This window comes from Lontra canadensis, unplaced genomic scaffold (genome assembly GCF_010015895.1).
Source record: "Lontra canadensis isolate GAN:19392208 unplaced genomic scaffold, GSC_riverotter_1.0 scaffold38, whole genome shotgun sequence".
In the NCBI taxonomy this organism is placed as follows: Eukaryota; Metazoa; Chordata; class Mammalia; order Carnivora; family Mustelidae; genus Lontra; species Lontra canadensis.
The window spans coordinates 5,767,243-5,780,175 of record NW_022631032.1 but is presented as its reverse complement, the minus strand read 5'-3'; the positions used below and the strand labels follow the sequence as shown (position 1 = coordinate 5,780,175).

General features: G+C 46.4%; 1 protein-coding gene across 6 annotated transcripts in view; it reads right to left on the bottom strand.

Annotated features, from left to right (window-relative positions):
* Nucleotides 1-12,933, bottom strand: part of MYLK (myosin light chain kinase) — a 199,544-nt gene that overhangs the window by 2,442 nt on the left and 184,169 nt on the right. For 5 of the 6 annotated variants that reach the window (XM_032869493.1, XM_032869488.1, XM_032869492.1 and 2 more), the window contains 4 exons: nt 12,401-12,553; nt 9,689-9,812; nt 3,794-3,923; nt 2,011-2,142 (listed from right to left, as the gene is read on the bottom strand). In XM_032869493.1, coding sequence (XP_032725384.1) covers nt 2,011-2,142; nt 3,794-3,923; nt 9,689-9,812; nt 12,401-12,553 — 539 coding nt within the window. The remainder of the gene's footprint in view (nt 1-2,010; nt 2,143-3,793; nt 3,924-9,688; nt 9,813-12,400; nt 12,554-12,933) is intronic. The other variant, XM_032869489.1, reaches the window with a different exon arrangement.

Below are 12,933 nucleotides of genomic sequence, written 5' to 3'. Positions count from 1 at the left end.
TTTTAAAGATGTTATTTATTTGGCAGAGAGAGAGGTGGGGAAGCAGGCCCCCTGCTGAGCAGACAGCCTGACATGGGGCTCGATCCAGGGCCCTGAGATCATGACCTGGGCTGAAGGCAGAGGCTTAACCCACTGAGCCACCCAGGAACCCCCAGGCACAAGAGATCTTTTGCGGGTGATGGAAATGTTCTAAATTGGATTGTGGTGATTGTACAATTCTGTAAATTTACTGAAGATCAATGAATTGTACACTTAACATGGATAAATTTTATGTTATGTAAATTACAACTCAAAGCTGATGATACACTCTATAATAAGTTAGAGGAGCTGATAATATTGCTAAAAAAAAAAGGCAGTATTCATCTTAGTCTGATTCAAAGATGGATAATCTACCAACTGTAAATAACTGGAAATTGACCACATTGGTCAGCGTCATTTTATGTTATTAGTCATGTTTCTGGAAAGTTCAACATGTAAAAATATATTTTATGTGTATATATGCATCATATGTATTATGTACAGGATATATTTTTATAGGAAAAAAAGTTACAGCCCCATCCAGAATAAAAATTACACATAAAAATTTAAGAATTCAAACATTCTTTTCTAGTAGATTTTGTTTTTATCAAAACTCCAGCCATATGCCTTAATTCCTCCTTAGTGCTTTAGTCAGCTACGCAAATAATGAAGGAAATAATCCCAAAGAGAAAAGTACAAAAATGATAACAGTATGCTGTAATAATTTTTAAAAAGGAAAAAAAGGAAAAAGAACTTCAGAAGACCCAAAGACAGTGGTGATGGTGACAATTCTGAGCACTGACCCCAGAGCTTTCAGCAGTGTCCCTAAGCGGTGTACTTTCACACTAGCAAAGGCAACACATCTACCTTTTTTTAACTGAATAGAAAAAGGGTAAGATGATTATAGGCACTGCATTTACAAGGCAATTCGAGATATAATGAGTCGGGAGAAAACCTTTTTTCATTCCTCACTTTGGGTTACTTTACCTCAAAGGCATTATCTAGTCACACTGCTGGAGAATCTTAGAATGTGGGAGGCATGATTTGTTCTGACTGCTGTCCTGTGCTATGCAGCCTTGAGAAAGTTGTTTAATGAACTCTTGTGCTTTATTTGGTCAGACTGAAATGGGAGCTAACCCTCCACTTGGGCTGGCACACAATCGTCACAGACTTGAGACAAAGAACCCTGCCTTTTCTTGTCCCTATCTTTCTGGAATGTTGCCATCTGGAAGCTGAAATGCTTTGTGTCACCAACATTGCTCACTTCTCAGGCGCTATGCTAAGATCCCTTAAGTTCCCTTGAGCACTAACAACTCACAATTCTACAGCCACATTATTCTCGGCAGGCAGAGAAGCATGGGGAAGGTGGCATAGGCACCTGGAGCCCGGCTTCCCTCCATCTGGAATAACATGGTGTTCTCACTCTCTGCACTTACCAGTCCCACAGCTTTTCCCTTGACTTCATGACATCTTGAACGGATTTAAAGGTTCCCCCTTTTCACATACGTCCTCTCACTGCATCCCCAGAGCTACGCAGGCATTAGATCTCATCTTAAGGTTAAAGGCCTAAGGCTCAGAAGAGTTAGATCACCACCCTAAGTCACACAGCTCGAGGATGAGCAACAGAGCCACCGGCTCCCCATCCCATACTCTTCCTTTGAAGACTCTTGTGGACAGTTCACACGCTTCCCAGAAGCTTGCAAAGCTCATTGCGTTAAGTGTGTTCCATAGCCAAATAGGTCCGTGATAAACCACTTTTAACTTGAGTCTAGTGGCTGATGTAAGGATGTGAAATGGCAAAGGTGTCCTAGGTGAGTCACTAAATGGCAACAACCTTCAGGAGGGGAAGTTGGGAGCAGTAGGCCAACTCCTCGCCCAGTTGTCCTCACAGCCTGGCTGCCCAGAATGGACATTTTGCTTGGGGCACGCAGCAGGGCTCACCAGTCCACCACACCCCTTTCGTAGTCAGGGGAAGAAAAAGCTACAACTTACCTTCAATCTTGCAGTCAAATCTAGCAGCGCTTCCCTCCACAACTTCTAAATCACGGATGGTCTTAGAGAAATAGGGTTTTACATGGGGCTTTTCCTCAGCAACAGCCTCAAGGAAAGCTTGAGACACATCTTCTAGGAGACAGGGAAGGAAATGCGATCAGTTCTTCATTCCCCGTTCTCTCCTCATCCCTCATTTATGAAAGTTTTTTGGGGGGAGCCTGGGTGGCCCAGTGGGTTAAGCCTCTGCCTTTGGCTCAGATCATGATCTTGGGGTCCTGGGATCCAGCCCTGGGTCAGGCTCTCTGCTCAGCGGGGAGCCTGCTTCCTCCTCGCCCTCTGCCTGCCTCTCTGTCTACTTGTGATCTCTGTCTCTCGGTCAAATAAATAAAATAAAATAAAATAAAAAATAAGCTTTTTTTTTTTAAGTTTCTAAAATTCAGCAAATAATGCAGCTTAGGGGACTGAATCAAACACACCTTTCTCCTGGGGACAGGTTGGCCTGCTGCCAAAAGCTTTTGGCAGCAGAGAGAACTGTGACCAAACTGCGGAAATGTTTGGACTCCCCCCTTCCCTTATGCTGACACATTGAAAAAGGAAATAATCTTTAAAAAGGATTTTTGGCTGCATTCCATGCTGTTTCAGGATTCAGTGGAGGGTATCTAAGAAGGACAAACCACACCAGCCTTCCCGTTCTTTGTCACCCCTTTGCCCTCCTGCAGCAGCAGGCCTGCTCCTTGGGAAGGAGGAGCTGGGTCCTAGATGCACCTTCAACCCGCCCGGATTTCTGTCCACACTTACACTGCCTTCCTATTGTATGACCATGGACCAGGGACTTAGGATTGGTCCAGGGAAAAGCTGTACTTCGGGGGCGGGGGGGGGGGCTCCTATATCCTCTCTCTTCCCTTCAGGCTATTTCTGGATCATCTGGGGAGCGTGGGTCAGGAGGAACCAGGCCCGTGTGTTGCACACTATATCCCCGACTCCCTCAGAGCAGCCCAGCAAGCAGCCTCACCAGTTACCCCGCTTTTACGCACAGGAGGGATTGAGACTCAGCTTCTCAACTTTGGATACCGAAACACCAGGCAGCAGGAGGTAGGGGGTGTCTTTGGCGAAATGAGGCACCTCAAGAAGATGAGGGCCAGACCCTACATGCTTCTGGAACAGGAAGAGGCCAAGCCCTTCACTGAGGAGATGGTCAGGGCAGTGTCTCGAAGATGGTGTGCAAATAACTAACCCTATTGGTCTCCAGGAGGAGCCCCGTCATGCACAGTCTACCCCATTCAAATGACATGTTTCAGCATCCTGAAAAATGCCAAAGGAATGTGGACTATAGTTCATTTGTTAAAAGAAAAACCCGAAGTAAGAATATGGAAGAATATTTTTTTTAAAAGATACTATATGGTTTTTTTTATGTTTACCTATCAATATACAAATATCACTTTTGTAATGAGAAAAAAGAAAGCTTTTAATGAAGTCTTCACTAATTCTTACGTAAAATATAGGGAGGAGAATAGCGGAGGTCATCTCGTTCTATTAGACAAATAACTTTCCCTCTGAAAATAGTTAAACTTAATGTTGAACAATTAAAGAATAACTAGTAGACTTAGTAATTGTTGTCAGGGCAACCTAAAATTAGTTCAGACCTTAATCCTTGTAGTTTATATTATTTAAAAAAACAACAAACCACCCCCCTCCCCGACCAAAACCTCAAAATGTCCCCCCATCCCTCAACCTTTCCTTTCTCACCAGCTGGCTGGAGAAAAATCTTCCTGGAGCTCCTTACCTTCAGATTCTAATTTTTCTGCATTGAGTGGGCTGGTTGGTGACCCTGTTGAGGATTTCCTGCCACTGAGCCCTGAGATCATTGCCATAGAGGACAGTCTTCCAATGGCTCTCACAGCATTGCCCGTTTTCTGGAAAACAGACACCGGGGTTGGACTCAGGTGGCGTCCCCGGTTCCAGCTGAGCAATGGGGTTCGGGGAGAAGAGCCTAGCCCAGGAGAGGCAGCTGTCCCTGAAACGAGGGCCTCCCAAGTGCCGAGGATCTGCCGGAGGAGTGAGCCCAACCTTGCTCTGCTCAGCACTATCAGCGTGTCAGAAGATGTTCGGAGAATGGAATGGGGCCTGGAACCAATGTGTGCGTTAATGTGACTAAACAAGGTCAACATGAGACAAAAACCCTTTTCATACTGTGCTTCAACTCCCATAAAAGGGATAGTTTATATAAAGCAACTGCAGGCTGAGACAGCTCCAAAGACTTATTGCTGATGGGGCCCAGTGGGCTGTTTCTCGTAAAACAATACTAGTGATAGGAATTTAATTGGTCAAGAGAAAGTTACTACAGATCCCACAGGTCCTGATGTGAAGGGGAAAAAAGAAAAAAAAGAAAAAAAAAAAAGCCTTCTATTGACCTTGGGCAAGTTCCTTAACCTCTCTGGGCTTCAGTTTCCTTCTCTGTATAAGGAGGGGGTTGGACAAGATGATCTCCAAGGTCTCTTTAGTTCTGTTTATGATTCAGATACTTAAGAGATTTTGAGAAACACTCTGACTGGCCTGTGAGTCTGCGAATGCACAGTGAGGTTCTAGAGGGCTGTTCCTCCCTGATGTACTCCTTCAAAAAGAAGGACCCAAAGAAATGAAAGGCAGAAGCACTTTGCTTTTCTGAGATGAGAGACTCCGGGAGAGGACAGAATTTCTGTTGAAAAGGATGCCAGAACTTGAGATGAAAACTTCCTTTGCATTGTGAAAATTCTACCAAGCATAAGGATTTAAGTCAGGAAATCCCCTATAATATACAATAGTGTCTATGCCACTCCTTCACCTTCCTATTCCACGGGTCCTTGAAGGTTTCACCTCCAGGTGAAGTTTTTTGCCCTTTTTCTAAGGTCAGTGGAATGACAAGGTAAGAAATGAAGGCATAAGCAACTCTTTCCATCTCTGTACCCAAAGCATCTTTTCAGGCATCCAGATGCTGTGCGCCCAGAGGGCAGACACCACTGCAGACTGGCTCCTAAGAGAGGAAAGAAACAGTCTGCACACAGGCCAGTGGCTAGCACTCACCTACTGGGCCATAAACTGCAGCAGCTCAAGCATTTCAGTAAAGCCTCACGATTTGGACTATCTGGAAAGCCAAGATATTTCCATAAAATCATTTTGAAAAGTAAAGAATCACAGGGCACTAAGGACTCTCAAGGGTGTGTGTGGGGGGGGGGTGTGGTTTAAGCTGAGATCTGCTATGACCACTGCTACTTTTCTGTTTGTCACATGCCATCCTTGTGGCTCTCTTCATGCACTTTGGACAGACATTCCATCCTGCTCTGTCCCCTGGCCATCAGCCCTCTTGCATACATCACTGTGGTGTGGTTATGTTTCTGCCCTCTGTCACCATGGTGAAGCTGCATCCCTCTGAACAGAGTTCTGGAAGTGGGGTAGTGGAGATGAAGTGGGGGTGGAGGAAGAAGGTAAGAGAGGACAGTGGACCAACTTAGCTCCCTGCAGGGCCACGGGGCCTCTGCACTCTCCAATGTACCTGCAGACTGAGCCCACTTGGCAGTCTTGTATGCTCTGCTGAGAAAGGCTATTCCTAGTGACATTATTGATCTATTTGTTGTGCTAGCTGGGGAGACCCAGCTCGTCCCATAGGAGGTCATCCTGACCTCAGGAATGGGCAAGAAGAGGAGGCACCAGCCACGACAGCCTTCCCTATGGAGTCAATGTCAGACTAGGTCCGCCAAACTCTCAGACCCAGTCCTTCTGGCTCTTGATTCCCTTTATCGAACACAGAGCGGTTTGCCTGGGCCAGGAATTACTGGATTCAGAGAGTTCGTTCTCAACAAAGGGACGTTACTATGTAAATCAGTTCCCCTCTGTGGACCTCATGTTCTTGAACCAGAAGATTTGAATCTCCCTAGAGCTCCAGTCTTCTGCAGAGAGACTCTGATTCATACATGTGACTGTGTAGCAGGAAACACTCCCCGTGAGCCATGGGCTCCCTAATTCCAAATGCCTGGATTGTGACTGATCACGACTATCTTCACTTGTGTGGTGTCGAATAAGGAAGTCTTTCCTCTTCTGTTAACAAAATGACTAATATGAAGTTGCCAGAACAAGGCAGATATAAGAGTATTTCAGAGAAGGGAGCCAATATACATCAACAAACATATAGGCTACCCATAGGGGGAAATTTTCCATCAGATAGTGTATCACAGCATATAATTTCTAAAACAGGGAGAAAAGAAGTGATTAATAGGGAAAATCTTAAAAATAATCTATATCAGATTCAATCTTTGGGAACTGACTTAGGAAAAAAATCAGCAGAGAAATTGTCACAACTGAAAAAGAAAGAGATCTGTACATTCGAGTCTTCCGGTTTCAGGCCTTTGAGCTAAAAATTGGTTGCTGTTTTACTAAGACTTTTAGAAATTTTTGGAACATCAAGAAAGAAAGTTTCAATTCCCTAAGTTCCATCCTTGCTTTGAGGAAGTCTTTTTCTTGTCTGAGGGCAATTGCCAAGGCTGGGTTCCTGTGCTCCAGGCGGGCACTGTTTTGTACTGGTCTTCCTAATGCTGCACAGACTCCCTTCTTGGGAGAGCCAGCGAGGGTGACTGACCCTCCTGGGTTTCCATAGAACTGAGGGCTTTCCCAGGATGAAAGTTTTTCAGGAGCCTAAAGCTGGGAGGCCCCTGGCACAGTGGGAGCAATTTGGTCTCCCTAGAGCCAGCTAGCCATCACAGACCCTACATATATACCAACAGCTCTGAGACTCCAGCGTCCCCTGACAAGTACATAATATCCAAATGTGATGGCCAAGAGTACTCTCTGCTATCCAGAGTCAAAACTTTCTTCTCTATGGGCCTATGGACCATACTGATGGAGTCTTTGTGGGTCTCAGAAAATAAAGATGGCTGCCCACAGGCCTCTAATTCCCAGTCCTTCACTTCCAGTTTTACAAGCAGCAGCCCCGTTACCCTGTTCAACTCACCCTCAGTGCTACTGCTCATCATGTCTAAGATTCTTTTTCATTTAAATAAAAAAATGTACCTTCTTTCAGAATAACTTCCTTCTAAGATCAATGACATGAGTAGTCATCTACAGGTTGCCTTACTTATAAGGATTTGCTCTCATGTTACTTCCTTCTTCCTGGGCCCTTTATGGGAACCACACCAGAACGATATCAAGGAACCTACTCTTGTGCAGCCATAGAGATTTCTGGGCTATCCATGTCTGCCCTGGCCCTTCCCTTCCACCACAGTCCACCCCATTTTATTCCACTGCACTTTGTCCCCCCAAACACAACCTCAGCTGCCCTGAGAGGGAAGGCCCTGTTTGGAGTGTGCTAAGGTCCTTGTATCTGGGGTAAAAAATGTGCATGGGTAGATGCAGCTGAGCCATTATCAGAGAGTTTATGCTTCAGGGACATCTTGAATGGCATGGGATTTTCTAGACTACTTTCGTGTGTATGTTTGTGAGACCTAACCGCTATTTTTGTGGAAAACCCATTTCCAAACGCTGCTACCTATAAGAAGATATGAAATTTAGATTCCTCCTCTGGGGGCACCTGGGTGGCTCAGTGGGTTAAAGCCTCTGCCTTCTGCTCAGGTCATGATCTCAGGGTCCTGGGATCGGGCCCACATCTGGCTCTCTGCTCGGCGGGGAGTCTGCTTCCTCCTCTCTCTCTCTCTGCCTGCCTCTCTGCCTACTTGTGATCTCCATCTGTCAAATGAATAAATAAATAATCTTTAAAAAAAAAAAAAGATTCCTCCTCTGAATTCTATCCTTTTCTCTCCCTTCTCACTTCCGGAAAACCTTATGGCTAGTTACACTGTTAACAAGTAGAAAAAAACTTAAGTGATTTAAAGTATCAGCACAGATCATGGTTCCCTGACCCATCGGACTAAAAAATTCCATTTATTTCCTCTCCCATTTCCTTTTCTCTGTCCCTGTCCCCTGGGTTCAGATCCTTCCTGGCTTTGGTTCATCAACAGATGTGTCGATGCTCCCAGAGAACCTGAAGTGATAAGGCTGCCTCTTAACCCCACACTGTTGTCCAAGCGAAACCCAATGGGACTCCCTGCACGTAGGACCACCCCACTCCCACACCAGCCATAGGATCGTTAATAAAGCCAACTTTGATTTTGTGGACGCCTTTTTGTTTTAAGAACATTAGTTACTCTGATTTCACTGGATCCTAATGATACCGGAAGATAAGTTAAGCAACACAGGCATTCCAAGTCACCTGGCACTTGAGGGAGCCAAGAAGTCCCCCTAAACCTTTACCAGGGGCTAACCAGGAACTGACTCTCATTGTGGGGGGAGTCCTGGCTGAGCCACACAGGGGGGCAGTGGTCCCTAAACCCACACACCCTAAGCGCCACCCCCTTCGCTTCTGCTCCTTTCCACCTGTGTGTGAAGTTGTGGTTTTGAGGATTTAGTGACCACGGTTTAATCATGCTGTATGGCAAATTACCAGTCTCCGAGTTGTCCCTAAAACAGAGATTTCCTTCTCTGCCACGCAGACCAGTTTTAAATGTGCCAATTCCCCTGGCTGCCCAGCTAAAGGACACTGCTCCTATCAGGGTGAGGACCTCCACACCTTCTCTCCCGTCTATGATGTATCCCCTCTTCTCTTGTTCGAGCCCAAGTTCCATGACCACTTTCAAAGTCCTGCCCCTGGCAGCATTTCCTCACAACCACATCCAACGCCGGGGTGACTGGCTCCCTTCTCCCATCTACACTCACATATATGGCCATGGAAGGCTATACTGATAGTTTATGATTCTTGGTGTGCATTATGTCCTTTTATGTCCATTTGCTTCAGTGCCCCATTACACTAACATTCCTTGAGTATAGAAACCGTATACCAGAGTATAGAAACCATAGCCCAGAAATTTTGTAATACTAATAGTGATAATAAAAATAACATAGCTGATGACAAGTTCTCTGTGGTTTGGATGACAATTTCATCTAGCTGCTATTAATCAGAGGCAATTTTGTGCCATTGCTAAGACAGTACTTTGGAGCCAGGTCTGTGTTTGAATCCTCTCCCATTTACTAGCCACGTGATCCTTGGTGACTCTCCTAACCTTTCTCTGCCTCGGCTTGTCTGTAAAGGGGGGAAAATAATAGTACCTGCCTCCGAGGATTAAAAGACTGTACACAAAGTGTTCTGAATGTTCCCTGACATGGCCAGCCCTTCATATGAGCTACTGGTATCATTTTTGAACACTTAACTACGTGCCATGCAATGTTCCCAAGGCCAGATGAAGATTACTTCATGTAATTCTCCCAACAATGCTGTGATGTTGCTACCACTATTATCCCCCATTTTACAGGTGAGAATACGAAGGCATGGGAAGGTTGTCACTCACCCAAGGACACATAGTAACACACAATCTCCCTAGGTGTTGGGGACCTTATCTCTCTTTGTAGATCCTGTGCCCTCCTCCTTCACTATAAAGAAATGTAAGGCCATCATACTGTCTTTAAGGAGGTCACATTCTCCAGGCTTGCCAAATAGTCTTCAAGGTGATGTTGCTCAACCCTAGCCACAAAGACATGAAAAGTCAGTCTTGGTCCCAGACTATCTCAGAAATATATGTAAATATTTTTGGATTACGGGTAGCTCCAATAAAGCAAATGTGAGGGGCAACATTTGAGTCCAAAGCGACACCTTCATTACCTGCCATTTCCTTCTTGCCATGTACTTCTTCATCCGGTCTTTTGAGAGTTTCTTGGCCTCCATGTTCTTGGTGTCTTTCATTAGCCATGGATGCTGAAGGCACTGGGTGCAGTCCAGGCGGTTTCTGATGGAGGCAGAGATCAGAGGATTTCTGAGCAGGAGGGGACCTCAGAGACTGCTGGTCAGGTCAGAAATGGGAGGTCACCTGTCCTTGGTCACACTGGGCAGAGCCCGGGGCTCTCTCTGTTCCCAGTTCATCCACCATGATCAGGGTCACTGTGCTCCTGGTCTTTTTACTCTCTTGGTCTGGGCTACACTGACTAGACCCAGAATAGGTAAGTGTTAAGGCCTAACGACCAAGTAAGCAACTGGAGTTTCATGACCTGCCCTTGGGGTCTAGGAAGGGTAAGGGCAGACACATCTGAGAATGATATTCTAGGGTAGGGTCATTCTACTGGTCACAGGGGGTCAGGGGGCTGTGGACTCTAATCTTTCTGTCTCCTTCTCTGGTGGAGGGAAGAGTGAAACTTTAGGCTGAAATCTCTGAGAATCACTGAGCTCTCATGTCTTATGGTGTGGTTGAGTGTCAGGTTTTGTCCTACATAAAACCTACGACTTACGACAACCTTAGAAACTGCACTCAAACTCATTTAATCTTTCTGAAAGCTCTGGGATTCTAGAAATAATTCAGGGTCATCACCTTAATTGTAACAGGACTAATAAAGCCCAAAGAACCAATGTTAACATACATTGAAAAATGAGTATAATTAAATTTGCTAATTCCAGCAAAACGCAGTGATCTTTAGATAAAGGAATTATGGATTATTTTAATTTTCCTATATTCAAATTTTCTACAATTCACATGTACTGATTTTATAATATAAAAATATTTTTAAAAAGTGGATAGGTGGAGATTTCTGGTTAAAGAGATGCTACATTTAAGAGTTTATGGGACTTGAATATCTTGATAATTTGAAATCAGTTCTTTGGCGAATCCATTTTATGAGCATCAAAGGGCCGCACAACTCATTACTGAATCAATTTGAGGTCAGATGAGAAAACGTGTGTGTGTATGTGTGTGTGTGTGTGTGTATGTATATGTATATGTATATGTGTGTGTGTGTATATGTGTGTGTGTGTATGTGTGTGTGTGTGTATATATATATATATATATATATATATATATATATATCTCCTCATTTACCAAATCTTCAGTGAATGAAGCTTGATGGACAAAGGCCATCCTGGATTAGTGTTACTAGGAAGGAGGTCTGCATCTTCACGAAGCACCTGAGAGTGAGGATCACTTCCACTGAAAGGGAATCTAGGGCCCCACGACATCCAGATTCTACCTGGGTCATGCCTACTTCTGCTACAAAGGCTGTGAAACAAAATGCCATGATGATCTCACGGAAGGAGTGGATGTAGCTTCTGGAGGAGTTTGGCCTGAGGTAGCTCAAAAGGACTGAGAGGTGGATACAGAACCAGAAAATCAGAGCCATCTGAGAGACCCTCAACTCTGCTCTTTTGGCACCATGATCTTGGTTCCAAACAGGATTTCTTCCGGTGGGGAAAAAGATAACTGGTAGGCTCAGGGGGTCTGTGGGCCACGCAGACAGGGCGGAACCTGCACCCCACAGTCACCTGCCTGTGGAGTCGGGCCACCCTTCCCCTTCTCATCCTCTGGTACCCTACCTATTCAACACCACCCTTCTAGGGCAAAGCCAGATGCTAGTGGTGGTGGTGGGGAGGCGCTCCTGGAGCCAGGCCCTGCCTCATCTGGCCACCTGTTACAGAGTGGGGGAGGCACCCAGTGGGCCAGTTCTTCTCACCTGGCAGCCACTGCTCCCTTCCCTGGGGCAGGCCAGCTTTCCCCACACATGCACCGCCTCCCCACCTCCCTGCTGTCATCTCACCAGTTCCCTCACCTGGAGAGTTCTCACCCACGAATTCTACTAACCACACCCGAGGCCTCTGCCCTAGCCTCCCCAGCTCCACTCCTCTCCCATGGGAACACCTAAGAGCACCTGGTGTGTCTGACCTGCTCTCACGGCCTTAGGCCATCCATGCGACTGAACACACTGGCCTCCCAGTGGTCACTACAGTTTTATGTGTCCCTCCACCGACCAGGTGGGCAGCTCCCGGCAGTCCCCAGGGCAGAGGTGAGGAACTGCACAGTCTGCACGGTGAGGGGGGCCAGAGGCCACGCAGGAACAAGGCTGAGCCAGCGGTCTGAAATCACAGCCTCACTTGGGCCGGTGGGAGAAGTTTCCTTGTTCAGGCCTGTGGTTCTTAAGTCATTGAGATATGGAAAAAACACCAAGCCGGATTAGCCCGGGAGTATGATCAGGGGCCTCAAACAGGATACTTCCCGAGTAACCCCCGAAGAGGGGCTGAGGTTTCAGCCAGGCTACAGCCAAACTGACACACAGAAAACTAAAAGGGCTGTCATTATTCACACACAGCAAGCTATTCCTCTCCCTGCAACATCCGTCAAGGGCCGCTTTTTGAGTGAGGTTTCTGTGCTTCTAAAGACCAGTGGGGTGTCTGGAACTGGGGAGTGGGGGGCCTAGGAAGACCCCTTCCCCTCCCCACTACTTGCAGTGCCTGCCCTCCCTCCCTCCTCAGGGGAGAGGGTAAAGGAAGTCCCTGCTTCCGGACCCCAGTCCAGGGAGTGGGGAAGGGGAAAAGATGGAAATGTCAACTCATTACTTCATATCTTTCTTCAGCAAATTACTGATAAAATCCTTGGCATCATCAGAGATCTCATCGAACGCTTCATCATCGAAGTCCCAGGTGGCTGAGGTAACGTTGGCTAGGGTTTCATTATCGTTGTCACCCATGAAGGGGGAAAGTCCACTAACCCTGGAAGAGAAGAGTGGGACAGCAGATGAATGGGCGTGGGTGTTGGCAAGGAGGGCAGGGTGGGACGATCCCCACCAAGCGAGTGTCACTGAGGTCAAGAGTGAGGGCCTGCAAAGCTGTGCACCCATAATACCCTTGTGCCTGACTCTCCTCCTGCCAGAGAAAAGGAGAGAGAGTGTGGCTCCCCAGGCTTTTGTGGTTCTCCTCAGGGTTCACTGAACTTTTGGGGTGTCAATGCCTCTTATCACCACCTGCCTGTGAGTCTGAGGGGAAGGAATTTACTTCAGTTTACATTTTGTCAGGACACAGCAGGGCACCTCCTCCCTGTCCTCTGTTCTTGCCCAAAGCCCAGAACCTTCACCAAGGTTCCTGGGTAGAAG